This window comes from Garra rufa, chromosome 10, assembly GCF_049309525.1.
Source record: "Garra rufa chromosome 10, GarRuf1.0, whole genome shotgun sequence".
NCBI classification, from domain to species: Eukaryota; Metazoa; Chordata; class Actinopteri; order Cypriniformes; family Cyprinidae; genus Garra; species Garra rufa.
This window is the reverse complement of record NC_133370.1, coordinates 34,561,431-34,588,191: the sequence shown is the minus strand read 5'-3', so window position 1 is coordinate 34,588,191 and position 26,761 is coordinate 34,561,431. Positions and strand designations below refer to the sequence as shown.

The window sequence follows — 26,761 nt, the reverse complement described above, 5'->3', positions numbered from 1 at the left end:
ATTATAAAACAAATGACACAAGTCTTCCACATGCGTGTTACAGAAACAGCAAGTATTGTCAATGTCCATGAATTTAGAAAGTGCTACTTTACATGGGTAAATGTTGTGAAGTGTTTTGAAATGCACCTCTTTAACTTTATTCAAAATACAAAATTTGTAAGGATTTGACCAGGTCGTTTTCCAATTAATATCAGAAATTTTTGCCAACCAAATGAATTTTCCTCTAGGGGGGATTTTATGTTTTAATTGCAAATTTTCTCTAATATTTTTATTATTACAAGAGGAAGAAAATATTTCAATACCATCAACTTTTAATTCTGGAAATATCCTTTCATTGCTTCCAAAAGAGAGGTGATTATTTATTAGTTGGATCAACCCATTTGGAATAAAAGATTTAAGTTGTGTGCATCTGGCCAAGAGTGTGGTGTGACGTCACGTGCACTCGTCTCATCTGAGTTCCTGATGCAGGGTGGGTCACGTGGTCATTCCAGTTTCCCTATAGTTCCCTAGGAAGAGCGCAACACAGGCAGTTCAGTTGACTAGGGTTTGAGACGCAGCCTATGTCGCGCTCTCAATCTCGGACAGCGCACTGGTCCACCTGGATGCCGTGACTTTCGTTTCTTTGCATTCAATCCTAGCAACAGAGACACTTTGACAATGGCTGGGGCAATTATTGAGAATATGAGCACCAAAAAGTTGGTGATTGTGGGAGTAATTCTCCTTTTATTCCAGGCGTTCTCCTTTATGGTCGGAGGACTGATTGGTGAGTAGCTACTTTTACAAATCTGCCTAGATGTGATAGTTCAGGGTTTGTTGGCTTTTCCTACAGAGTATGTTGCCATTTGTTCTGGTGTGCGACACTAGGTGGTTTTTAGCCAAAAAAGAGAGAATCTTCTTCGCGTTCTAGGAAGGAGTGAAAAGTTGCGGAATGGCTTTGTTACAGTAGTGTCAAAGATGGGCGCTTATTTTCACCCCGTCGACTGGTGCAGTCTTTGTGCTGCTGCTTTCAGTGTTCCGCCTGTAAGTTTGAGAGCAGATCAGACAGACGCGACATTGATTTTTGCTCGCTACTTCTACGTCTTGATGTGTCTTGTTTTTCCCGGGTCCTTAAAAAATGCCATGAGAAACTAAACGGAGAAAAGCTTGTTTAAACCAGCTTGAGCTCTTATTATAATATTGTGAACTTTCTTCTATAATTATTTTGATTGCTAACTTATTATAAACAACTTTTAATTAATGTTCAATCATAGATAGTTCTTAATGTTTCCATTGCAGAGCAGAAACACTAATAAAATTCAGAGGAAACTTTAGTACAACATTAAGACATAAGTTAGCAATGAAGTATTGTACATTACAAACTTTTTTGCCTGTTTTAGTCAATTAAATTGTTGTATTCTGTTGTTACATTCAGTCTGTCTACTTCTGGTCAGCCAATAAAGGGTTAAACGAGGTGCATCTCTAGAACTTTTCTTTGATCTTACATCTGAACAGAAAACCCCTCCTCTGTGCCCACAGGCTCTTCCAGCTCTTTCCTCAGTACGCATTGACCTCACCAGTGTTATTTTGTTCTCTTTTTTACAGAAACAATAAAATATTCCCTTCTATCTTAAGGCTTGGGTATTTTTTTTATATGGCTTGCTCCATTTGACACCAACACTTTCTCTTGATTTCGATAGGAAGGGAAGAATTTTTTGGTCTCTTGCAGAATGTGGGATGAATGGTGATAAATTAGCTTGCTTTGGCTATTCTTGCCTGTGATTGATTTAATGAAGCAGGATTCCTTTGTGTTTGTTCGGTGGCTGGTGGCAGCCAGGGTAATTGAGTAGAAAGGCGCACTGCTTCCCCTGTTATTGGACATCTTAAACACGGCATGAGGTCACCGGGCCAAAAGGCGACTATTATTTTGTGTTGGTATTTTGAAGAGGGTATGTTCGGAGGATTGTGGGTCAATGAATAATTGAACTCAGAGAGGTTTAGTACATCTACTTTTGTTTACTTAATATATTAATAGTTATAAATAGTTAATATATTTAACAGGAACAGGGATGCACCACACGAAATGTGAGGTAGAGCAATTTAAAGGCACACCCATAAGCTTTTTAAATATTAACATTTTTCAAGGTGCTGGTGCTCAGTTATATTGAATGAATACTGATAAACACTCCTGGAGTAGAAACTGAACCTCAATAGTGTCCTCATGCTATAGGCTGGTTCACATTATCTCTCACTTCCTGGTCATTTGCACACTTTAGATGTCCTCAATGACCCAGGAAGGGTTCTATTGACTCATACTTAACAAAAATACCAGGACCAGCCTTCTGAATGGTGGAGGAAGCTTGTCCATACTTTCTCATGCTAATGACCCCCTCTTAGTAAGAGTATATCAGAGAGTAACTTGCAAGTCTTGTATTCATTGTCTAGACCTTTGTTTCATTATGCTACTGTTCAAAAGTTTAGGGTCAGTATGTTGTTTTTTTTTTTTATGCCCACCAAGGCTGCATTTATTTGATCAAAGTACAGTTTATAGTTTAAAATGCATTACAATTTAAAATAGCTGTTTTATATTTTTAAAGTATGTTAAAATGCCATTTCTTCTGGTAATGACAACGCATGAAAAGCATGAAATCCTTTCACTGCTCTTTTCTCTGCATTTTTTTGTTTTTGAAAGTATATATTTCTATTTGTAAAACCAGTTGTTTCCAATTTCTGTAAGAATTTAAGTTTTTTTTTATTAATTTTGTTTTTATAAATGGATTATACTTTGAATCATTGCATTTTGTTTAAGAGAAAGTTCCTGCTTAGTATTTGATTACAACTTTATAATGTTTATAAAATACAGTATCTCTCAAAAGTGTGTACACCCCTCACATTTCAGCAACCACTTCAGTTCTCAAGGGACAATTCTATTGAAATTAAACTTGGATATATTTTAGAGTAGTCAGTGTGCAGCTTGTATAGCAGTATAGATTTACTGTCCTCTGAAAATAACTCAACATACAGCCATTATTGTCAAAATAGCTGGCAACAAAAGTGAGTACACCCTAAGTGATAACAGCAGTATGTTGTTTAACAATGCAAAGCCACATGTCCTATCATACAAACTTGTGTATCTTGTATTAGAGCAGTTACAATTTGGTGCATTAAGGACACAATTCTCTCATACTGACCACTGGATGTTCAACATGGCACCTCATGGCAAAGAACTCTCTGAGGATTTGAGAATTAGAATTGTTGCCAAGGCTAATAGAGGTTCAGTAACTCCCTGACACTGAGTTACACTACAGTGGTCAGGGTCATACAGAGGTTTTCCAAGATGGGTTCCATTCCATGGCTTGCAAGGGTCGATCAATGAAATTGAGTACTTGTTCTTTGCATCAAGTGCAGAAACTAGCTTCGAAAAAACAGATGCATGAGTTCTGCCAGCATTGCTTTAAAGGTTGCAGAAGTAGAAGGTCAGCTTGTCAGTGCTCAGACCATACGCTGCACACTGCAACAAGTCGGTTTGCATGGGCGCCATCCCAGAAGGAAGCATCTTCTGAAGCTGGCTCACAAGGAAGCCTGCAAACAGTTTGCTGAAGACAACTTGTCCAAAAGCATGAATTACTGGAACCATGTCTTGTGGTCTGATAAGACTAAGATAAACTTGTTTGGCTCAGATGGTGTCCAGCATGTCTTGCGATGCACTGGTGAGGAGTACCAAGAAAGGTCTTGCCTACAGTCAAGCATGGTGGTGGTAGCATCATGGTCTGGGGCTGCATGAGTGCTGCTGGTACTGGGGAGCTGCAGTTCATTGAGGGAAACATGGATTCCATTATGTACTGTACATTCTGAAGCAGAACATGATGCCTTCCCTCCAGAAACTAGGCCGAACGGCAGTTTTCCAACTTGATAATGACCCCAAACACACCATCAAGATGACAACTGCCTTGCTGAGGAAGCTGAAGGTGATGGAGTGGCCAAATATGTCTCCAGACCTGAACCCTATTGAGCACCTGTGGGGCATCCTCAAGCGGAAGGTGGAGAAGCACCATGTGTTCAATATCCAGCAGCCTGTGATGTCATTATAGAGGAGTGGAAGAGGATCCCAGAAACAACCTGTGCAGCTCTGGTCAATTCCATGCCCAGGATGATTAAGGCAGTGCTAGATAACAGTGGTGCTAACTAGGGTTGGGTCGATAGACGATGCCATCATCCATCGCCGATGAAATGCATGCTTTCAATTTCCGCATCTTTACTTTATTATTATTATTATTATTATTATTATTATTATTATGAGGAAATAATAACAGTTTTAACAATAATAAAGGTTGTTAGCGATCACAATACAAATTACAGTGAACAAACGAATTACACGAACTAGTTCGTTTACATTAATAAATGAGGCATACAAAAACAGCAGAAAAAAATCTAAATAATTTTAATTAAATTAGATTAAATAAACTACACCAAATATGCATTTTTCATGGCATTCACCATAACGAACAGAGCTTCGAACAAAAAACAAGTTTAAATGTGAAGATTTCTGGACATTTTTGCTGAAGAGAATATATATTTTTTCCATCGAAATACGAACGTACAGTACAAAGCCTAGTATACATTATAAATAAGTTTTTCATTCAAACACATTGGGAATATAGAAACACTTGGATTTGTGCCGAATTACAGAGGTACGTGAGCCCAACGCCTGGTATTTTTAGTTTCGCTTTGTTTTTCTTAACTTTATATTTTGTTTCATTCCTGTTCTTTTCTGAATACCTTTACATTTAAATGATTCGTTTTGGAGTCAGGGTAACTAACTTATAGCTATGTTTATAGTGTTTGTAATGTTAATACATAATAATATTTAGTTTGATTTGGTATTATTTCTGATATTATACTTTCTTTCTAAACATTCTGCTGCTCATTAAATGCATTTGGAGAGAGTGGGTTAAGCAGTAAGCAATCAATGAGAGCTTAAAAAAGCTGATCGAAAATATGTTAAGGACCAACACACATCCTCCAGATACATCTACATAAACCCGCGCTTGCTCTGTCTTGTATGCACGCACACACGCACTGTCACGATCTAATGCACTTGTTAATGCCGGGTCTTTAAAAACAAATACCGGAACGCAAAAATCGGTAGGCTACAATTAATTAATTCGTTATGAATTAATTATTTAACAACCCCTGCTAACCCCCCCCCCCCCGCTAACACAAAATTTTCACACTTTGGACAAGTTCACTTAGGGTGTACTCACTTTTGTTGCCAGCTATTTTGACAATGTCTGTATGTTGAGTAATTTTCAGGGGACACTAAATCTATACTGCTATACAAGCTGCACATTGACTACTCTAAAATATATCCAAGTTTAATTTCTAGAGTATTGTCCCTTGAGAAGATATACTAAAGTAGTTGCTGAAATGTGAGCGGTGTACTCACTTTTGTGAGATACTGTATGTAAAGACTACATTTTAAATTTAAAATGTTATGCCCCATGTAATTCAGAAAACATCTTCTGTTTTTTTTATTCCTGTAAAAATAAATATGATCTCCTGCCTGTATAGTAATGTACAAAATATGTGAATCTGAAGTTGGTCATTAGACAGATTGTTCTAAAGCTATTCTTAAACTGATATTCAAATATGTTTCCGTAGCTCCGAGCCCAACCACCGCCGTCCACTACTTGGCCACCAAATGTGTGGATACTGTGAAGACCCACCATAAGGGCTCCAAGTGGTTCATGCCATGGGGCCCTGACCAGTGCAGCAAGATCAGAGACTTTGATGAGGCCATGGCCAAGAGAATTGAGGCCAACAACATTGTGTTTGCAGTCCACATTCCTCTGCCCAACAGAGAGATGAGTGCCTGGTTCCAGTTCATGTTGGTTATCCTCCAGTTTGACATTGCCTTCAAAATGCAAAACCAGATTGGTGAGTAATAAAAATGTGTGATGTGTGTTTGAGGTTATAATGTGCACCTTCTCTGCCCCCCAAAAAACCATAAACATGATATCACTGGTTTATAAGCTTTTACGAACATCGCTGTTGTCGAAAGTGTAGGAGGGGACACGTGAACACCCAGAGGAATTTCCCATTCTATTCACTCAAAAGTAGATTGGATTTCTCACATGCTGTGAGAGGACTAACAATGATGGATGGTCTGTTTTCTCACTGTTGTGTTTGGAGCCTGAGGGACCTCAATGAGGATTAAGTCAGCACGCAGGTAGGGGGGAACTGCTCAAGGCTTTAACACAGACAATTGGAGGAGAATAAAAAGGAATGTAGTCCTCCCATCTGGTTTGATTTGCCATTTGAGAATTAAAATACACAAATCAAATTTTAAAAATTAAAGAAATATCTCCAGTAATGTTTTAACTAATTAGACAGTTACATTCCATCACTATTTTGTGTTTAAATCAGGTTCCTTTTGACAGTTTTCTTGATTTGTCAAGTTAATGTGTCTTTGTTTGAACCTGACGGCTTCTGGCTGTGTGGACCTGTATAGTACTGTTGCCATTTAAAATCATCTGGCTGTGGGAGGGTGGGGATCTGGAATGGCTCCAAGTCTGCCCTTTCAAAGACAGGATTAAGCGGATAACACTGGCCACTAATGAAGAGCCATTGTCGAGCTAGAGCAGTCTGGGAAAGTGATCGGAACGTCTGCTCTTTCTAGCAGCAGGAGCACCTTTTCTGGCTATTCAAGTCTTGAGAAATGTAGGAGGAGTTTTTTGGTTCCTTAGCACATTAACTACTACTACCATGTTCTTGTTGCTGTATATCCCACTCTAAAGCACGTGCTGGTAGAAAAAAAAGAACTTTTTTTTTTTTTTACTTGTTTGACACGGCATTCTCACCATAAGTGCCTTTACTGCAGATCTTTGCATTATTAATTATGTATTCAGCACTTGAATAAACCATTTTTGCAGTTCCGGGGTTTTGTAGCATAGTCTGGAACATGCTCTCTTAGTAGATCATCCTCAGCCAGATGTTATGTGTTTACCGTAAGCCTTGTGTGATCTTCTGCCAGCTGTTTCTCTCTCTCTGTGCGTCCTGTTCTCTGAGCAAGACCTCACAGAGTGTCAGCAGTCTTTCTAATAAGGTCCTAGTAGGAATTCATTTGGCACTCATCATTTCACAATGAAAAAGTAATGTTGCTCAGTAGAAAAAAGAGGCGTATTTTTGCTATTTCTGAATTAAGCATTGCACATTGGTAATGCTAGTGGTAACGCAAGTTACATAAGCACTTTTCTTCCAAGTAACTAGTGAAGTAATGCATTACTTACTTCACATATATTTAATCCTTTTTTATTAACCAGTGTCTTTGCTGGTTAATAAAAAAGCAAAAGCAAAAATTGCTTTAGATGAACATAACATTTGTTAATTGCTGGAGAGTGTTGAACTTTCTTGTCCTGCATCTTTTTCTTCATGCAATCCAGAATAGCAGCACAGCTGAAAGGTTTGTTTGAACTGCACCCTCTACAGACGTGAATTTACATTTCCTTCAGCCTGAAGCTGAACTTTGTTTGAAAGGGCTTTTACATTTGCTAAAAATAGAACTTTTTATATTAAAAACAAGCAGGAAAACCCAGCATAGATGACAAAAAGTAATGCAATTAGTTACTTTTTTAGGGAGTAGTGCAACACTGTAAAAAATGAACATGAATTTAAAAATGTAAAAAACTGTAAAAATGCTACGGTAAAAACCTGTGAAATGGTTAACTGTAAGTTCCCCTTCTATATACGGTGAAAAACTGTGTTGGACATTGCATGTAATTTTACGGTAGTATACCGTATTTGGAAGCGAAAAAGAACATTTTTTTTTTTTCATTTTTTTTATTTTATGTTTTTTGTTGAAATAACTTTTTCTTCTTAGTTTTTTTCTTGACAGTTTTGTACAATAGGGTTGTATGTTACATCTAATGTTGTTAAATTAATGTTTTTTGCATTATTTCAGTTTTATGTGTTTTACCATGATGGTGTTTAGTGTTTGTGTGAATGACACTGTGCACCTTCTATATATGCTATTATTTAAAACCTCCTTGTGATGGGCTTTGGTTCATCATTTGATGTTGTCATCACCACCTGCTTTTGGTGGTTATCAGTGTATTACAAAGGTACAAAACAGATTTCAGTATTTCAAAAGGTTGGTACATTACTATTATATCAGTTAATGAAATTGTGGTATTTACATTTACAAACATAAAACATTGCTACCATATTTTTTACGGTAAACTTCTGGCAACCACAGCTGCCAGTATTTTACCGTAAATTTTATGATTTTTTTTTTTTTTTTTTTACAGTGAATATTGTAGTGCATTACTTTTAAAAGTAAAATTCCCCAACAATGCACACTGGTGAATGCAAAGCAACTGTTTAGTGTACTTTTTACTATTAAATGCATATTTACAGGCTCCAAATATTAAAGTTTTTAGTACAATGCCAGTGAAATCATATACATAAAAATATATAAATAAAAAATATTGTAAATGTAAATTTTTGTAAATAACTTGAACATGATGCATCCTTCTATTGAAGGTTAGTACAGCTTCCAACAAAACCTAAACTAGAGTTTTAAATATGATACACTACCATTTAAAGGTTTGGAGTCAATGACATGTTTTTGAAAGAAATAATAATAATAATAATATTAATACATTTATTTAGCAAGGATGCATTTAATTGATCGCAAGTGACAGTAAATAGTACAAAAAGATTTAGGAAAAAATGTCTCACAGTTTCCACAAAAATATGAATTAACACAACAGTTTTCAACATTGGTAACAAGAAATGTATCAAATCAGCATATTATAATGATTTCTGAATGATCATGTGACACTGAAGGTAATGGCTGTTAAAAATTCAATTTTGCCATCCCAGCAATAAATTACATTTTAAAAATAAAAATTACAACATAATTTGCTATTTTAAATGATAAAAATGTTTTGCAGTTTTGGGTCTTCCAAAACCTTTCAACAGTAATGTATGTTGTAGCATAATCCCATCATAACCATGGTCTAATTTTTTTTTTTCAGATTCCTCTACTCCAGGGGTTTTCAAACCTGTCCTGGAGCCTCCCGTGCCCTGCACATTTTGTATGTCTCCCTTATTAGGCACACCCAATTCAGGTCTTGCAGTCTCTACTAATGAGCTGATGATTTGAATCAGGTGTATTAGATGAGAGAGACAAGCAAAATGTGCAGGGCAGGGGAGGCTCCAGGACAGGTTTGAAAACCCCTGCTCTACTCCATTTTTCACTAGTTGTGTTCTAAAACAGTGGTTCTCAATCCTGGTCCTGGAGGACCCCTGCTCTGCACATGTTACATGTCTCCCTTATTTAACACACCTGATTGAGATCTTCAGCTTGTTAGTTCAGTTCATGGATCTCTACTAATGAGCTGATAATCTCAATCAGGTGTGTTAAATAAGGGAGACATGCAAAATGTGCAGAGCAGGGGTCCCCCAGGACCAGGATTGAGAACCACTGTTCTAAAAAACAGTTGTTTACCTTATTTTTGCTGGTTAAGGCAACCACATTAGTTTTAAAACATTAAATGTCCAAAGCAGTCAGTACTTTATACTACATTACTCTCAGCACAGATTCTGCAGACTTTGGCCAACCAACTTGATGCCAGTGCTGTTGAGTGACATCATCACAATGCTTTTTGTCATAGTGACAAATTTTGTTGTTTGTAATATTTTATAAAACAATCATCTAGATATCTGAAGCTAGAAAATCATTATCATGGCTAAACTGATATATAATGCAAATTTAGATTGCAGGTAAAGCCTTTTTTAATATACATTTATAATATAATGCAGTGACTGTTTTATAACATAATCAGATAGATTAGGTTAGATGTAAATTTATTCTCATTTGTGCTTATTTCTTGGCCTTTTCCTTTTGAAAAGCAAAAATGAAAAAAAGTTCACCTTTGTTTACCTATGAAAATCTAAAATGGTGTAATTCTGCTCACAAGACGTGTACAGAAGCCCTGTATACCTGCATTTTTACTTTGCTGAAAGTTCAGCCTATTCTAATGGATCACAAAACCATCCCCAAAATCACCAGTCCCCCCTGCTTTCAGTGGAGTGCCGTTGATTCTTTCTTTCTCATCTCTCTGGCCCAAGCAGCACAGTTTGGCCAGTCTCCAGCAATAACACAGCTGTTGAAATGGCTTAGTCGCCGGGGTGATGCGCGCTGCGCCCAGGCGGAATGTTTGTGTGTGCTAAGCTGACATTCAAAGCTCTTTGGCACAGCCGCTCGTAGGTGGGGGCCACTGCAGACACACTGGAGGAGAGAGGATTGGGCTAATAATGTCTGCCCCTTTCTCCCTCTCTGTTCCTCCTGCCCCTCCCCCCATAAAGCTCAGCCCTCCATGTGCAGGAATTCTCTTTAGTGCTCTCCAGCTTGTTTCATAACACAACAAGGATCTCTTTCGAGAAGTGAAGTGGAACTCACAAGGCTGTGCAAAGCGATCTAAACCACCAGTCCCTTTCCCAGCTACCTCCTGCTTTCCCAAAGTTTAGGAGTATCACACCACATGACTCTGTAATACAATCTCTCATGCAAAGTTAAACCTGTTTTTTTGTGAATCTGTGTGAATTTGATGATGTATATAAACCTGCTGATTTATTGTAAGAAGTGTGTGTGAAGTTATGATTGGCTTGAATAGGGTGTCCATAGATAAAATAACTCCCAGGTTACCTTGAGCTACTTTTAGCCACACTATGATGACAAAAGCTTTATTCATGAGAATGGTATGGGATGTCATAAATCTGGCATTTTACATGCCTGCGTTTGGCCTTGTTCATAAAAGTCCAAAATTGTTCCTCAGTCAGCAGGCGCTCATTTCATTTCTCAGATTTCAGTGTTTAGAAGAGATAAGAGTTTACACAAAAATGACCTGCAATGATCATTTACTCACCCTTGTATTGTTGCAAGCCTTTGTGTTTCCCATGAAACACAAAAGTTGAATTTTTGATGATTGTCAAAATCCAAATGCCAAAACAAAAAATAATGGTGATTAAAAAATAAAAGTAAAAGTAAAGTAGTCAGTAGGTCTCATACATTGTATTCTAAGACGTCTGTAGCCATATGATGATGTTGATGATGATTGTGAGACTGAATTTATTCCCTCAGAATCATGCACTTCACCGTCTGATAATTTTAAGGAATAAATTTGATCTAGTTCCTAAAACCAGTCTGTATGATTTGTTCACAAATCAGGAGGTAGATTCACAGATCTTTAGAAAGTTCAGAAATTTCTTGATGAAGATTGAGTAAGAAAAAAGAAAAAAAAAATCAGGCTTCGCTGTTATCTGGTTGTATAATGGGTTCTTGCTGAAGACTTGCTGATCAGCTCAATAAAGAACACTTTTAAAGGGTTAGTTCACCCAAAAATGAAAATTAGCCCATTATTTACTCACCCTCAAGGCATCCTAGGTGTATATGACTTCCTTCTTTCAGACGAATGTAATCAGAGTTATATTAAAAGTAGTTTTGGCTCCTTCAAGCTTTATAATGCAATGGGCAGGTGTTTCTCTTCAACAGTCCAAAGCAAGTCTAATAAAGTGCATCCATCCATAATAGAAAGTGCCTCACACAGCTCTTTCCTCTTGGCTTATATCAAAATCTTCCAACATTTTTCTTTACAAATCCTTGCTTTGTGCTTCTAATTCGTGACCGTTGTTTTGTTTTAGTCTATCCACTGCATGTCCACAATTGTCACTTCTGAGTGGCGAATGAGCAATGCTGACATCATGCGTCATACGGCCAGAGCTGTAATAATTTTTAATACTTTTTAAAACTCTGATTGCATTCGTCTGAAAGGAGGAGATCATATACACCTAAGATGCCTTAAGAGTGAGTAAATAATATGCTAATTTGAATTTTTGGGTGAACTAAGCCTTTAAAGGCTTCCTTTTTCACGCTGCCTGCAGATGACCGTAATATTTATAACACTTATTTATAAGTGCATACTATTGTTATGTGCCATGTATGTTAAATGGTTATTTCTAAAAAAGCATGTTTTAAGTTGTTTTACCTTTGGAGATTTAAAGGGGTCATATTATACCTTTTACACTTTCAACGTTTAGTTGTAATGTTGCTGTTTGTGCATGGAAAAAGTTCTGCGAAGTTACAAAGCAGAGTTATTCTCAATATCAATAAGTGCTTTTTTAAAACCCACTCGGATGCCTTGATTGTAGTCCCGAGTTTTTCCCAACTGTTCACATTCACAGACAAAATGCATTACAGTCATTTCACAAAATGTCATCTGTGTAGAAATATGAGGAAGTCTGTAAACTGTAAACGGATGTTAACAGAGGCCAGAGATGAGACTGTAAATGACATAAAGTCAGTCTGCCTAAGCTCTCAAAATATTTAGATATTTGTATGTGTATGCATATTTTGCAATGAATTTGCAATGAATTTGTGTGTGCTATAAAAAAAATATTCTCATGCTGCAAACATGTCACTGCCATCTTTGTTTGGATTGTGATTAATTCCACATGGTTACAGATTTTTTTTTAAGGTCAAATCAGCCTGTATTAGAGCAAAACGCCTTGTTTTATGTACTTTTTGATTCTTTATTGTGCTTACTGGTTAAAGTGTATTATCTTTTTGATATATCAGACTGAATTATGTGTGTTCTTTGTTGGCATTCAGAAGATGGAGCTTTGGTCACCATGGATGTTGGTCTGGCCTACAGAGACAGCACCCTGAGCGAGTGGACTGAAATGGCCCATTCCATAGAGCATCGCAAACTGAGCTGCAATTTCACTGCAACCAAGGTAAACAAGCTAGTCATTTCTGACCCATAACAACTGACAGTGTTAAGGACATTTTACAAGGTACACGGCTGCTGCTTGTCATTTAACCAATTTTGTTCACAACCAGTCAATCTGAATTTAGCTTGCACATATTTAGTTGCCTGCAGTCTCTGTAAACACTATATGTGGCCCTGGACCACAAAACCAGTCATAAGTAGCATGGGTATATTTGTAGCAATAACCAAAAATACATTTTATGGGTCAGAATTATAGATTTTTCTTTTATGCCAAACTACCCAAAACCCTCAGATTCCAGATTTTCAAATTTGGGCAACTATTGTTCTATCCATACATCATCTGAAAGCTGCATAAATAAGCTTTCAATTGATGTATAAATCTCTATTTAAATTTTTTTTTACCCTTTTGACTGGTTTTGTGGTCCAGGGTCACATATAGCGAACAATTGCAGTGTACATTGAATAGCCCAGTATTCAACTTTCTTGTCTTTGTAAATGTTTAAAGCCTCACCAGAATATCTTTTTATTTTCAGGCTTATGAGAACGAGGGACGCTACTATGACTGTGACCTGTTGCCCTTTATGGAGGTTGGCAGTGTGGCCCATAAGTACTATCTTCTCAATATCCGACTACCTGTCAATGAACGCAAAAAAGTCAACATCGGGATTGGAGAAATCAAAGACATCCGTCTGGTGGTGAGTCTTCAGACAGTACATAATGTGTGCTGTGAATTTGATAAATACAGTCATAGGATATGTGTTTACTCAAGCAGTTATGCAAGCAGTTTTGTTTGAGCTTTGTTTGCATGGGAGGATTTTGGCCCAGTCTCAGCTTGTTATAATTGGCAGACGCGTCTGGACAGGGCAATGGTTATACAAATGTCAGTGGACTGAAGATATCTGGATTGCATCACCTCTTAATCCTCACTTCTGTTTGGCTTACTCCTCTTATTTGACTCTCAGCAAACAACCATACCCATCAATTAAGTGCTCTTAATGTGTGTGACTTGTGAAGTCACTGTAATGTCCATCTTAATGTAACTTTCCAGAGCATTCATCAAAATGGTGGCTTCACCAAGGTTTGGTTTGCCATGAAGACATTCCTCACTCCCAGCGTCCTCATTATCATGATCTGGTACTGGAGGCGAATTACCCAGATGACCAGGCCACCTGTTCTTCTGGAAAAGTAAGACTATTTTGCCATTTGTGACCATGGACCACAAAACCAGTCTTAAGGTTAAATTTGACAAAACTGAGATGTATACATCATATGAAAGCACAATAAATAAGCTTTCTATTGATATATGGTTTGTTAGGATAGGACAATATTTGGCCGAGATGCATCTATTTGAATATCTGGAATCCGAAGGTGCAAAAAAATCAAAATACTGAGAAAATCACCTTTAAAGTGGTCCAAATTAAGTTCTTAACAATGCATATTACTAATCAAAAATTACATTTTGATATATTTATAGTAGTAATTTTACAAAAAATCTTCATGGAACATGATCTTTACTTAATTTCCTAATGATTTTTGGCATAAAAGAAAAATCAATAATTTTGACCCATGCTATGTATTTTTGGCTATTGCTACAAATATACCCCAGCGACTTAAGACTGGTTTTGGGTCACATTTGTTATTTTTGTCTTTTTTTTTTTTTTGTCTACTAAATCAAGGCCACATTCACATCGCAGCAAAATACTGTCAGTTCTGTATTTAAGTTCCTAATACTGTTACGTTCAGACACAGTTTGGTCATTTATGGGATTGACAACTGTAATCTGTAACCAAACTCATATCAGTAACCTCTCAGGTCGCAGAACCTTATTTTAGGCGAACAGAATCATGCTGGACAACTAGTTGGCACTTTTGTGGTCTGCTCGCTTCTCAGTTGCTTTGCTCTTTACTGAGGTATAAAGCTGCCACTGCTTAATTAAGATTTAACAGACTACATTTTAACAATACGGGTTGTCAAAGCAGCTTTACAGTATTAAATGGTGTCAATAATGCAAAAGGACAATACTAAACTTTCAATTTTCATTTAAAGTCAGTTCATCGATTCAGTAATGTCATCATCCAGCTCAGTTCAGTTCAAATAGTATTAGTGCAATCAAGTCAATGATATAACTGGAAATTAAGTGTCCCTAACTAAACAAGCCAAAGGTGACAGCAGCAAAGAACCAAAAATCCAACAGTGACAGAAATGGAAAAAAAAAAAACCTTAGGAGAAACCAGGCTCAGTCGGGGGGCCAGTTCTCCTCTGGCCAGATAAAACCAGCAGTTTATTCCAAGCTGCAGCAAAGTCAGATTGAACAGAGGACTCATCTGGTTCCCTTGATCTTGTCTTGATAACAAGGTCTTCGCTGGGGAGCTGTCTCTGGGGCTTATTTAGTTGATTTAGGTCATCTCTAGGTCCTGATTCACCATCTGGGCTGGAAACGGACTGGATCCAGTGGCTACAGTGACCTCAGAATAAGAACGAAATAGACTAGTATTAGCATAGATGCCATTCTTCTTACGATGTAACAAGTACATTGAGTGTTATGGGAAGTGTTCCAGGTTCCGATTGACCTGATTAATGTAGCCTAATAATCCTTTAACAGATTTGAGTATTATAAATGTATTAGTGTTCTTATATGTAAGCCAGGTTAAAGAGATGGGTTTTTAATCTAGAATTAAACTGACTTGAGTATGTCTGCCTCCCGAACAATGTTAGATTGTTCCAGAGTTTTTGCGCTAAATAGGAACAGGATCTGCCGCTTTGAAAACGTAGTGGACATTAAGGACTATAATGCGATAAGAGCTTGCTCAAGTACTGAGGTGCTAAAACTTTAGAGCTTTATAAGTAATTAGCAAGAATTTATTATCTATACAATATTTATTAGGGAGCCAGTTCAGTGTTGACAAAACTGGGATAACATTGTCAAATGTGAAAAGACTTTTTCAGTTTTGGATGTCACTATATTTAACATAACTTAGTCACTGTTGCTATAAACAGATAGTAGTTGCAAATGTAATATGGGCTTGACTTCAGTTGCACATTTATAAAGAGTATATGAGCCTCTATCATAACCTGTTGTGTATATAGGATATTTTGGGATTCACACCTGTATGTAAATACAGTTGTCATTTCAACTGACAGTGAAAGTTAACAGTAATTTGTATCTAGTTTTGTTGGTTTACTGGTCAATAGAATGAAGAAATGTAGGATCATTTAGATCCTCACACTGTTGTGACCATAGTAAACAACATTTTCTTGCACGGGGGTTGCTATGGTGTTACTGTTTGGTTGGGCTATTTGGGTGCTGTTGTTTGGTTGAAAGAAAGGGCTTATGAGAACAGAGGGGTTATAAGTTTTTTTTGCAGTTTTGCTATGTGGTTGCTTAGGTGTTTTGGGTTGATAGCTAGGTGCTTGCTTACTGAAAACGCTTTCAATTTGATGAAGGAATCAAAATGGTGAACGTTTTGTTATGAAATGTCTTATTTTTTTTTTCAAAATTGCAGAGAGGTAATTCCATTTAAGCATATGGTATACTCTCTTATACAAAAGAAACCTAAATTGCATTTATGCTATGCATTTTGTCAGTTCATTTGTTAATGCATTCCCTAAGAATCAAATCCATTATGTCTTTGTAGCTAGCACCATGCTCAACTGTTTGAGCTACAGGAATTAATTTTACAATACAAAATCAATTGAATTGTGAAAGTGTTTGAAATGACACTATTTCAGTCAGATGGCTAAGATCTGATATTAATGAAAATGGATATTTTCTGATGATCACTTTCTTTTTCATTTTTTTCACAATTTAATTCAAAGTAAATTTTCATTTAGTTTCTTTTTTTTTTGCAAACTAAACATGCACCAACCATTCCTCTCACACACTCTGCCTTTGCACTACTGGTCCCAGAAGACAGGAAGCTCTCAAGCAGTTGTTCTCGATGCATCTTGCAGACAGGATAATTATTTTTTCATGTTGTAAAAGCTTTTTCCATGGCATGCTTTTTTTGCTGGAGTGTCAAGATGGAAACTGGAATGCTTTTTTACATTTCTGAGGGAGCTAAGAAATTTGTGACATGGGCTCCTGCTGGCTTTCTTGTTGTTAGAATGATGCCAGAATGCTGCTTCAGGCCAGTGAAACCGGCAGAGATGCTGTGAGTGTGTGAGTTACATGCGTCTCCAGGGAACGGCTTATTTTAGTTGACGTCATGGATGTGTGCTATCTTGCATTCTTGCTCTTCACATTTAGCTTTTTGTGCGTTTAAGAGGAAGCTACATTTTGAATCAATTATATGATGCTAATTTTTTGCCCAGAATTTTTTAATAATACATAAATGTACTTCATACATACAATGACTTTAATGCATTGCATATAAAATAAAAATTGTGAAATATTAGACAAAGTTGAATTTTCAGCAGCCATTACTCCAGTCTTCAGTATCCCTCAGAAATCATTTTAATATGTTGATTTGGTGCTCAATAAACCATTTCTACTTATCAAAACCTTGGTATCTTTGTTTCAGGTTTCTTTAAAAAAAAAGTTCAAAAGAACAGCATTTATTTGAAAAACAAATCTCTACAAAGTCTTTTCTGTCACTTTTGACCAATGTTTTAATGTCTTGCTGAAAAGAGAATTCATTTCTTTCATACAAAAACTCAAATATACTTATTGACCCCAAACTTTAAAAAGTACCTGAAAATGCATCTAAAACTTTTAGTAACATCGATTATTGTGTTTATTGTGGATGGAGAATTTTATTACTTTAACCTTTTCTTGAGAATGCTATAAAACCACATGAAGCCAACATGAATACGATGAGTACATGTCTAAGTATAATATAGTATGTGTGTTACAAACTAATGTTTTAAAATGCAGTACAGACCAAAAGTTTGGACACACCTTCTCATCAAAGACTTTTCTTTATTTTCATGACTATGAAAATTGTAGATTCACACACTGAAGGCATCAAAACTATGAATTAACACATGTGGAATTATATTTAATTCTATATATACTATATATACACTATATATACTTCTGCACAACACAACTGATGGTCCCAACCCCATTTATAAGGCAAGAAATCCCACTTATTAAACCTGACAGGGCACACCTGTGAAGTGAAAACCATTTCAGGTGACTACCTCTTGAAGCTCATCAAGAGAATGCCAAGAGTGTGCAAAGCAGTAATCAAAGCAAAAGGTGGCTACTTTGAAGAACCTAGAATATGACATATTTTCAGTTGTTTCACACTTTTTTGTTATGTATATAATTCCACATGTGTTAATTCATAGTTTTGATGTCTTCAGTGTGAATCTACAATTTTCATAGTCATGAAAATAAAGAAAACTTTGGTTCAAAGGTGTGTCCAAACTTTTGGTCTGTACTGTATATTTTCTTTTCTTTATTGTGGACCCTTGTCATTTCATTCTGCAAATGTACTTTTTGTTAGCTGAAAAGCTGATTTGTTCATATCACCAGCAAACAAATGCACCTTCGTACCCTCACCAGAGTTTAACTCATGGAACATTCCCAGCATTCCAACGCAATATGGTCTCTTTCTGCCCTGATTGGGCAGGCTGGAATGTGATTCATGTGTTTGAAGTCACATTCTACACCCCATCTCTGTCTCACCAAATTAACTTGTCCCAGCATGCTTACTTTTGAACACTAGAAAAAGTTAATCCAACATGTAGCCAAATTTGTTCTCATGTATACGTTGTCTTTGTATCTTTGTACGTTTTGTGCTCATTCAGGATTATCTTCGCTCTGGGAATATCCATGACCTTCATCAATATCCCAGTTGAATGGTTTTCAGTGGGTTTCAACTGGACCTGGATGCTGCTGTTTGGTGACATCCGTCAGGGCATCTTCTATGCCATGCTTCTTTCTTTCTGGATCGTCTTCTGTGGAGAACATCTCATGGTAAGTGCCACTTACCTGTTTATCCAAACAGTGGAATACTATAAAGGAGTGTTTGAAAATCGTTTATTTAGTGCATAATTACTTTGCAGTTTAATGTTAACTTGTAGTAAACAGAGCTACTGAATTGATTGCCATATTGCCATACAATTGATTGCCATACAAAATTTAACATGTTTTATGTAATGTGTTTTTTGTTCTCAAGGACCAGACTGAGAGAAATCGTTTTTCTGTGTACTGGAAGCAGGTTGGACCCATTGTCTTTGGCTCCTTCTGCCTATTCATTTTTGATATGTGTGAAAGGTGAGCCAGTGTTGAACGACTCATATTCTTGGCATGAAATAAATCTCTTTAGTTTCCATCTAACTCAAGTTCTTTAGTACTGCTGGGTTTTTCTTAATAAAAATACATTCTATTTATTTCCTTTATAGAGGAGTACAGCTGAAGAACCCTTTCTACAGTATCTGGGCATCAGATGTTGGGACAGAATTAGCTGTATCCTTTTAAATGTGTAATATTGATGCAGATGTTTTTTTAATTGAAAAGAAGATCTTCAGGATGGTGGCTGATGGTCAAATCCATGCTCTGTTCAGTCATTTACAGTTGAATGCAAAAGTTTACATCCCCAGATGTAAGAATTTGCAAAATGTTAATTATTTTACCAAAGTAAGTATGATCATACAAAATGTATGTTTTTTTTATTTAGTACTGACCTGAATAAGATATTTCACATAAAATTTACATATAGTCCACAAGAGAAAATAAAAGTGTAATTTTATAAAAATGACCCCATTCAAAAGTTTACATCCCCTTTATTCTTAATATTGTGTTATTACCTGAACGATCCACAGCTGTGTTTTTTTGTTTAGTGATAGTTGTTCATGAGTCCCTTGTTTGTCCTGAACAGTTAAACTGCCTGCTGTTCTTTAGAAAAATTCTACAGGTCCCATAAATTCTTTGGTTTTCCAGCATTTTGTGTATTTAAACCCTTTCCAACAATGACTGTATGATTTTGACATCCATCTTTTCACACTGAGGGCAACTAAAGGACTATAGAAGCACCTACTACAGAAGGTTAAAATGCTCACTGATGCTACATTAGGAAAAACCATGCATTTTTTTTATTTATTTGAAGATCAGGGTATATTTAACTTATTTTGTCTTCTGGGAAACATCTTTAAGTATCTTCTTTAGGGCAATACTAAATGGAAAAAAAAAAGATATTTAGGCAAAATAACAAAAATGTACACATCTTCATTTTGTTTAAAATGTTTAATCCGATGCTCTTAATGCATGTTTTTCTTCTGGAGCATCAGTGAGCGTTTGAACCTTCTGTAATAGTTGCATATGAGTCCCTCAGTTGTCCTTAGTGTGAAAAGATGCATCTCAAAATCACAGCCATTGTTGAAAAGGGTTCAAATACATTCAAAAATGCTGGAAAACCAAAGAATTTGAGAGAACTGGAGGATTTTTCTGAAGAACAGCAGGCAGTTTAACTGTTCAGGACAAACAAGGGACTCAAAAACAACCATCACTAAAAAACAAAACAAAAAAACAGAAAAAACAGCTGTGGATCATTTAGGTAAGAAAATGTACACTTGTGAACAGGGTCATTTTTATAAATTAAACTATTATTATTATTATTATTATAATGATCCTAAAGTATCTCATCCACACTGTTGCTTATTTACACTTCTGTGTTATAGTGTAGTCATATTCTTTGTTTTAAGTTATCACTTTAACTGAGGTTGGTGCAGATGGCCTTCATCATTGTAGCAGGAATCTGCGCATGTCTCTACTTCCTGTTCCTGTGCTTCATGGTGTTCCAAGTGTTCAGAAACATCAGTGGGAAAAGGTCATCCTTACCTGCTATGACAAAGGCTCGTCGACTGCACTATGAGGTAATGTGTAATCTTTCTTTATGTCTTGTTTTGTTATGCTAACCAAGGTTGCATTTGCTCAAAAATGCAGTAAAACTGTAATATTGTCAAATATTGTTGAATTAAAATAACTGTTTCCTATCTTAATATATTTTACAATGTAGTTTATTAATGCATTTTCAGCAACCGTTACTCCAGACTTTTGTGTCATATAATCATTCTGAAATCATTCTAATATCCAACTGGCCCAACAATGGTAGCCAATGGTAGCTGAAGGTTTTCTGTGTGTTTTCGATGTGCCAAGTAGTTTAGTTTCAATTAAACTATTCAGACTCCATTTTATCATGACCTCAAATAATCATTTTTGATTATGAATAGTCTGACACTTGGTTATTCTGTTGAACTATTTACTTTATACTTAACTCATTTAAACTGTTTGTATTGGCCATATCTCACGAGATCAAAGTACTTTTCAGGTTCTTACAGCCTTACAATGCTGATTTAGTGCTCAAGAAACATCTGTATAGTGGTATTATCAGTGTTGAATTTTCAGGATTCTCTGAATATTATGTTAAAAAAAACAGCAAGTTACAGTTTTTAATGAAAGTCTTTACTGTCACTTTTAGTTTTATGTGTCCTTGCTAAATAAGTGTGAATTAAAATGCCTAATTGCCAATTTTTTAATGGTATTGTGTATTCAGCTTTATTTATTGTCAGTGAAGAATAATAGTTCTGTGTTTTAAGTTTGATTTACTTCATTTTAGTTTGTATTTAAATAACGTTTCTTAAATATTTTTGTCTCATGTAGGGCCTCATCTTCCGCTTCAAGTTCCTGATGTTGGTCACACTAGCATGTGCTGCAATGACTGTCATCTTCTTCATCATTAGCCAGGTATGAATTAGTTGTCAGCTAAAACTGTTTCTACATGATACGTCATTGTAATTTGTAGATTGATTCATTCATATGGTTTTCATTTGTTATGTATGTGTTGTGTGTAAACAGGTGAATGAGGGTCACTGGCATTGGGGTGGCTACACGGTTCAGGTGAACAGTGCCTTCTTCACAGGGATCTATGGCATGTGGAACCTCTATGTTTTTGCTCTCATGTTTCTCTATGCACCATCTCACAAGCGTTATGGAGACGAGCAATCAAGCGGTGAGACTCTTGGACAGTAAACCTGCATTCTGACATCTTGAATAATATCTACTTTATAACTCCGCTGGTGCTGCATACCATAGGTCATTATAAGTTATAAGCCTTTATCAACCAACATCAAGGATGGTCCAGCTATATGCACCTCATCAGTCATCATGGAATGGACATTATGGACACTTAATCATTAATTTTAACATTTAAAATTTTTCGTTTATTTCATTTAGTCAAACTAATCTTTGACCTGTACTAAACTTGCTTAATCTACAGTGGCAACGACATATAGTTCAAACTCTATAGCCAGAGTATTGTGTTTTATGTTTATATTATATTTTTGTTTTTTAGAGGTGGCCATTTGACATACAAAATGGTTACTGCTAACGATACAAAAAATACTTGTTTACAATAAAAAAAATAAAAAATACTTTACAAAATTTCACAATAGAATAAAAATACTTTATTTTATGTCTGCCAGATAGCTGTAAACTCATACAAATTTGTATTGTTAGCATTAAGATTATTTGGTTTCGGTCAAACCGAGACTGCATTTTGAGGCACACCCAAAACTGCTCAGTTTTTCCCTTGAATCATAAGAAATGAATGTGTAATACACATGTTGTTTTTTTATTGTGCTGTATCGAAACGCACAGGTTGTCTAAATCGATCTTGGAATTTGTTTTTAAAAAGATATCTCAAAAGAGTCAGACGGTGTTGTTTAATGTCTGCAGCACAAGGAAATCAGTACCTGTAGCACTGTAAGGACTTTTACTTAGCACCATGTTACACAGTCTCCTCATGTTTAGTTTGTTAGACGCACATCTTGATGCCAGGAAAGGGTGGGGCTTGTTTTTTTCCCCCTATTTTTGGGAAATGGGCCTCTTTGGCGGCAGTGGGTGTCTTTAATCTAGGCCAGGCTTCCTACTTGGGCTGGTCTAATGAAAACCATCAATATCCTGATGTCATGCTTGAAACTTTCTTTACGATTTCTGTCCCTGAATGGTGTTTATTATTATTATGTTAGATTAGACATCCTGGAACTCTTCAAACATTACTTTACTTGTTCTGTGCTTTGTTTTATGGGTTCATTTTTTTTTAAATGCATGATGCTCTTAGCTCTCAGGCTGAAATTCATTCATACATTTTGTAGACAACATATAGACAAAATGGTATTATATTGTTTAATTCATATTGACTATGGTTCATAATGACTTTACTGGTTAGATGTTTGGTACAGTAGGTGGAATACGTTTATGTAATCTTATGAAGAATATACCATGCCATATAAATGTTTGGGGTCAGTAATATTTACTTTTCTTTTTAATTTTTTGAAATTAATATTTTTGCTTAAAATATGTGGGAAATTGATAAATGTATAAACATCTATAATGTTATATAAGATTTCTGTTATTCCAAATCAGCACATTAGAATGATTTCTGAAGGATCATGTCACACTGGACTTGAGTGAAGGCTATCAAAAAATCACTGTTTCTATCACAGGAATGAAATTACATTTTAAAATATATTAAAATAAGAAATTAGTTACTTGTAATTAATTTAAAATTGTAATATTTCATTGTATTACTGTTGAATGCAGTCTTGGTGGCCATTAGAAAATTATTATTATTATTTTATTTATTATTTTATTTAATCTTACCGACCAGAACTTTTGGGAAAAAAGACAAGGTACTTCCTTACTTTTAGTCCTTTTTTTCCTCCCTTCTGTTCTGTGTGGAAATGGTCCCCACAGGCTGTAGTGGGTAACTCTAATCTAGACCAGACTTCCTGCTTGGCCTGGTCTAATGAAAACCGTCAATATCTTGATGTCATGCTTAAAACTTTCTTTAGAGTTTTCTGGTCCCCAATAGTTATTGCATATATACACTATGGCTATTTGTTCTTGACATGATTGCAAACATAGTGGATCTTAATTTAATATTGAAAAATAGTGCATCACACATGGTTTTCCATGTTTATTCATACTTGTGCAGCAACAACTTTGGGGTATTTTCTTGTTTGTTATTTTTGAAGATGACATTATTGCCTTAAAACTTTTGTTTCTTGCTGTTCCTACCCTGTCATATTGATCTGTTAGTGTAAGTATTGATAAGTCACTGATACATATTTCTCTGCTACCTTTTTCCATATAGCTGATCAGGCTGGAAACAGTGGTGAAGACATACAGTTGACCACCACCATCACACATGTGGACGGACCTACAGAGATCTACAAAATGACCGGCAAAGAAGCTCAAGAGTAACCATCACCTTTATTCAGGGTCCAACAAGAATCTCAAAAATTTGAGCAATATGCTTTTGTGTGTCCTGTGTGGTCCCCATCATTTCAAACACAGCCTCGCAAATAATAAGCCCCCCTTCACTTATTGGCTTTCCATTCCACTGAGGTTTAGTTTAAAACATCTGCTTGTGCCGAGCTGTAGAAAAATGGAGTTGCGCACCATCTTGTGGGTGCTGGGAGAAATCATAAAGTGTATCTCGCACTGTGGATAGGCAAAGGCACTGGTGTTTGCAAGGACCAATATGGAGTACTTCAAAAAATAGGGAGGAAAGGGAAACAGGTCAGTTCATTTAATTATGCAGCAATTGTTTATGTATTATGTAGCTGAGATCATTGTTTTCCACTTTGATTTTGTAATTACAAAACAAGAAAGAAAAACTCTGTCAGCATACTGTATAGTTACGTATGTTTTTCGGTTGATCCTTCCTCATATGACTTCCTTAAACACTCCCTACCAAAAGTAAACACACCCATGGAACCCATAACACAAATGACCAAGGTCTCCCAGAACAAGTTGTGGATGTAAAGTGACGTATATAGATAGATTCAGGTCCTTGTGTTCTGAATGGCAAACATTATGTTCATTATGTTACAAGGTAGAGATATATTTTTTATAAAGTGCTTATTTTCATCTGTATGAAAGCATTAGTGGCTGTATTGTATCGTGTTGTAAAATAAGTATCTTTTTGAGATTTTCGATTGTATCACATTGAAATGTAGGGGTTTGTTTTTTCATGCTTTTTATGCTAATTTAAATAATAAAAAATTAGAATTGTTTGGTTAAAGGGACTTTGCTTAATAAAACATTGCTGAACAGAACTGAAAGATGTGCTTCAGTATAAAAATAAGTCTCAGAACTATGCTTGATAATTGAGAGACTAAATACAAACTCTGAAATTTTAAATCTCACGTTTAGCTTTAGTTTTATGTACATATATGTTGTAATAGACAAAACACTGAACTCTAAAGTCAAAATGTTTCTTATGTAATGTTTCCTGTCAAATAAAGCTACATTTTTAAATGCTAGCTAGATTAAATGAAAATTAAATTTTGCCCATGCAACCATCTGAAATAAGCCCCAGAAATTACTAACAGAAATAAAACTAAAACAAATAAAATAAATGTATTATTATAAAACAGTTATTAAAACCAACAAAATGACAAACATAAACCACAAAATCACTGAAAAATTTAACAAATTAAAATGAAATATCAAAATAAAAGCTAATTCAAAGTAGAAAAAACACACATTTTAAAAGGTATAGGAAAAAGTTGGTTTAGAGTTAGCAAACCCAAAAATGCACCATTTCATTGCTTAGTATGCTGCCATCATCTTCCTGCTGCCCATCTCTGCAACACAGCAGCCTTTCAGTTTATCTCAGCCTCAACAATCTCCTGCTGTATTCTTTGACCAGGTGCAGACTAGTGCTCCACTGATGTAATAACCGAGACAGACAAACATACACATCTATCATACAGTAATGGCTATTTGTTGAGGACAGTTGTATCAGCTACTCAAGACTGTACATTTTTTTCTGCTTCTTTTTTTTCTTTCTTTACAATTAATCCGGAATGCGGCTGCAAGATTAATTTTTAATGAGCTGAAAAGAACGCACGTCACACCTCTCTTCATCAATTTGCACTGGGTACCAATAGCTGCTCGCATAAAATTCAAGGCATTAATGTTTGCCTACAAAACCACCACTGGCTCTCCACCCCTTTACCTAAATTCATTACTTCAGACTTATGTGCCCTTTAGAAGCTTGTGTTCTGCAAGTGAATGGCTTATTATCGTGCCATCCCAAAGAGGCACAAAATCACTTTCACGGACTTTCACATTAAATGTACCCTTCTGGTGGAATGACCTGCACAACTCAATCCGAACAGTCCTTAGCCATCTTCAAGAATCAGCTAAATCACATCTCTTCCATTTTTATTTGACCCTCGAACTTTACTCACCCTATATTCTAATACTATTCTAAAAAAAAAATTGCCCTTTTAGACTTATTCTCTATTAATTTACTTACTGCTTGTTTTCTTAAACAAAAAAACAAACTATTTAACACTAGCTTCTCTGTTCTTCTTGTATTATATCTATCTATTTTTAGGCTTCTTTTACTAGCTTGCTTTTTCTTTTTTATTCTATTTTCTTTTTTATTTATTATATGATTAAAAAAAACAAAACCTTGATACGTGTACTGCTTTAGGCTAATTGAGACTTGTCATAGCACTTGTTATTGCTCTTTTGTTGTTTTTGATTGCTTCCTCCTTTTTGTAAGTCACTTTGGATAAAAGCATCTGCTAAATGTCTAAATGTAAATGCTTCAGAAGTGGCCATGTCCTATGAATTCTGCAGGGTAATATCATTGTTACCAGGATGTCATTAATTCAAAATGTACAAGGTGTATGTATTAACATTTATTTTATAGGTGGACCTAATCCATGTTTATGAGTATTCACTTTTAGTGCAACCTCAAGCTTGTTTATTTTATCTCAGATGCCATTTATTATCACACTGTCATAAATATTTAGAAAATGCAGTGACCATTTTTCACTGTGTGTATGGTGTTGTTATCTACTAAGACCTTACTTAAAAATGAGGGTACTTATCTTAAAATCCCAAATAATTTCTTTACAGTGCTCTACCTCTTCAGATTTTGCTACCTCCCATTAATAGAGTAGAAAGCACAATTCGACAACGAAAATTGCTACCAATCAGATATCACATATCCAAAATCTAA

The 26,761-nt window shown here is 35.8% G+C and overlaps 1 protein-coding gene across 1 annotated transcript; it reads left to right on the top strand.

The window, feature by feature from the left end:
• Positions 1-522: 522 nt before the first annotated feature.
• On the top strand, positions 523-24,839 carry wls (Wnt ligand secretion mediator). The gene is made up of 12 exons (XM_073848057.1): positions 523-763; positions 5,638-5,913; positions 12,650-12,774; positions 13,304-13,465; positions 13,819-13,955; positions 18,525-18,693; positions 18,896-18,993; positions 19,122-19,185; positions 20,448-20,591; positions 21,379-21,462; positions 21,574-21,727; positions 23,873-24,839. Exons 1-12 carry the CDS (start codon positions 658-660, stop codon positions 23,980-23,982), a joined length of 1,629 nt encoding a protein of 542 aa, XP_073704158.1. The 5' UTR covers positions 523-657; the 3' UTR covers positions 23,983-24,839.
• The last annotated feature ends 1,922 nt before the right edge of the window (positions 24,840-26,761 follow it).

What these genes read in the sequence shown, in the direction of transcription:
- wls (XM_073848057.1), top strand. Translation starts at nt 658, where the DNA reads ATGGCTGGGGCAATTATTGAGAATATGAGCACCAAAAAGTTGGTGATT. An exon ending in TATGGTCGGAGGACTGATTG is followed by an intron (nt 764 to 5,637) that starts GTGAGTAGCTAC and finishes ATGTTTCCGTAG; the next exon opens with CTCCGAGCCCAACCACCGCC. An exon ending in CAAAATGCAAAACCAGATTG is followed by an intron (nt 5,914 to 12,649) that starts GTGAGTAATAAA and finishes GTTGGCATTCAG; the next exon opens with AAGATGGAGCTTTGGTCACC.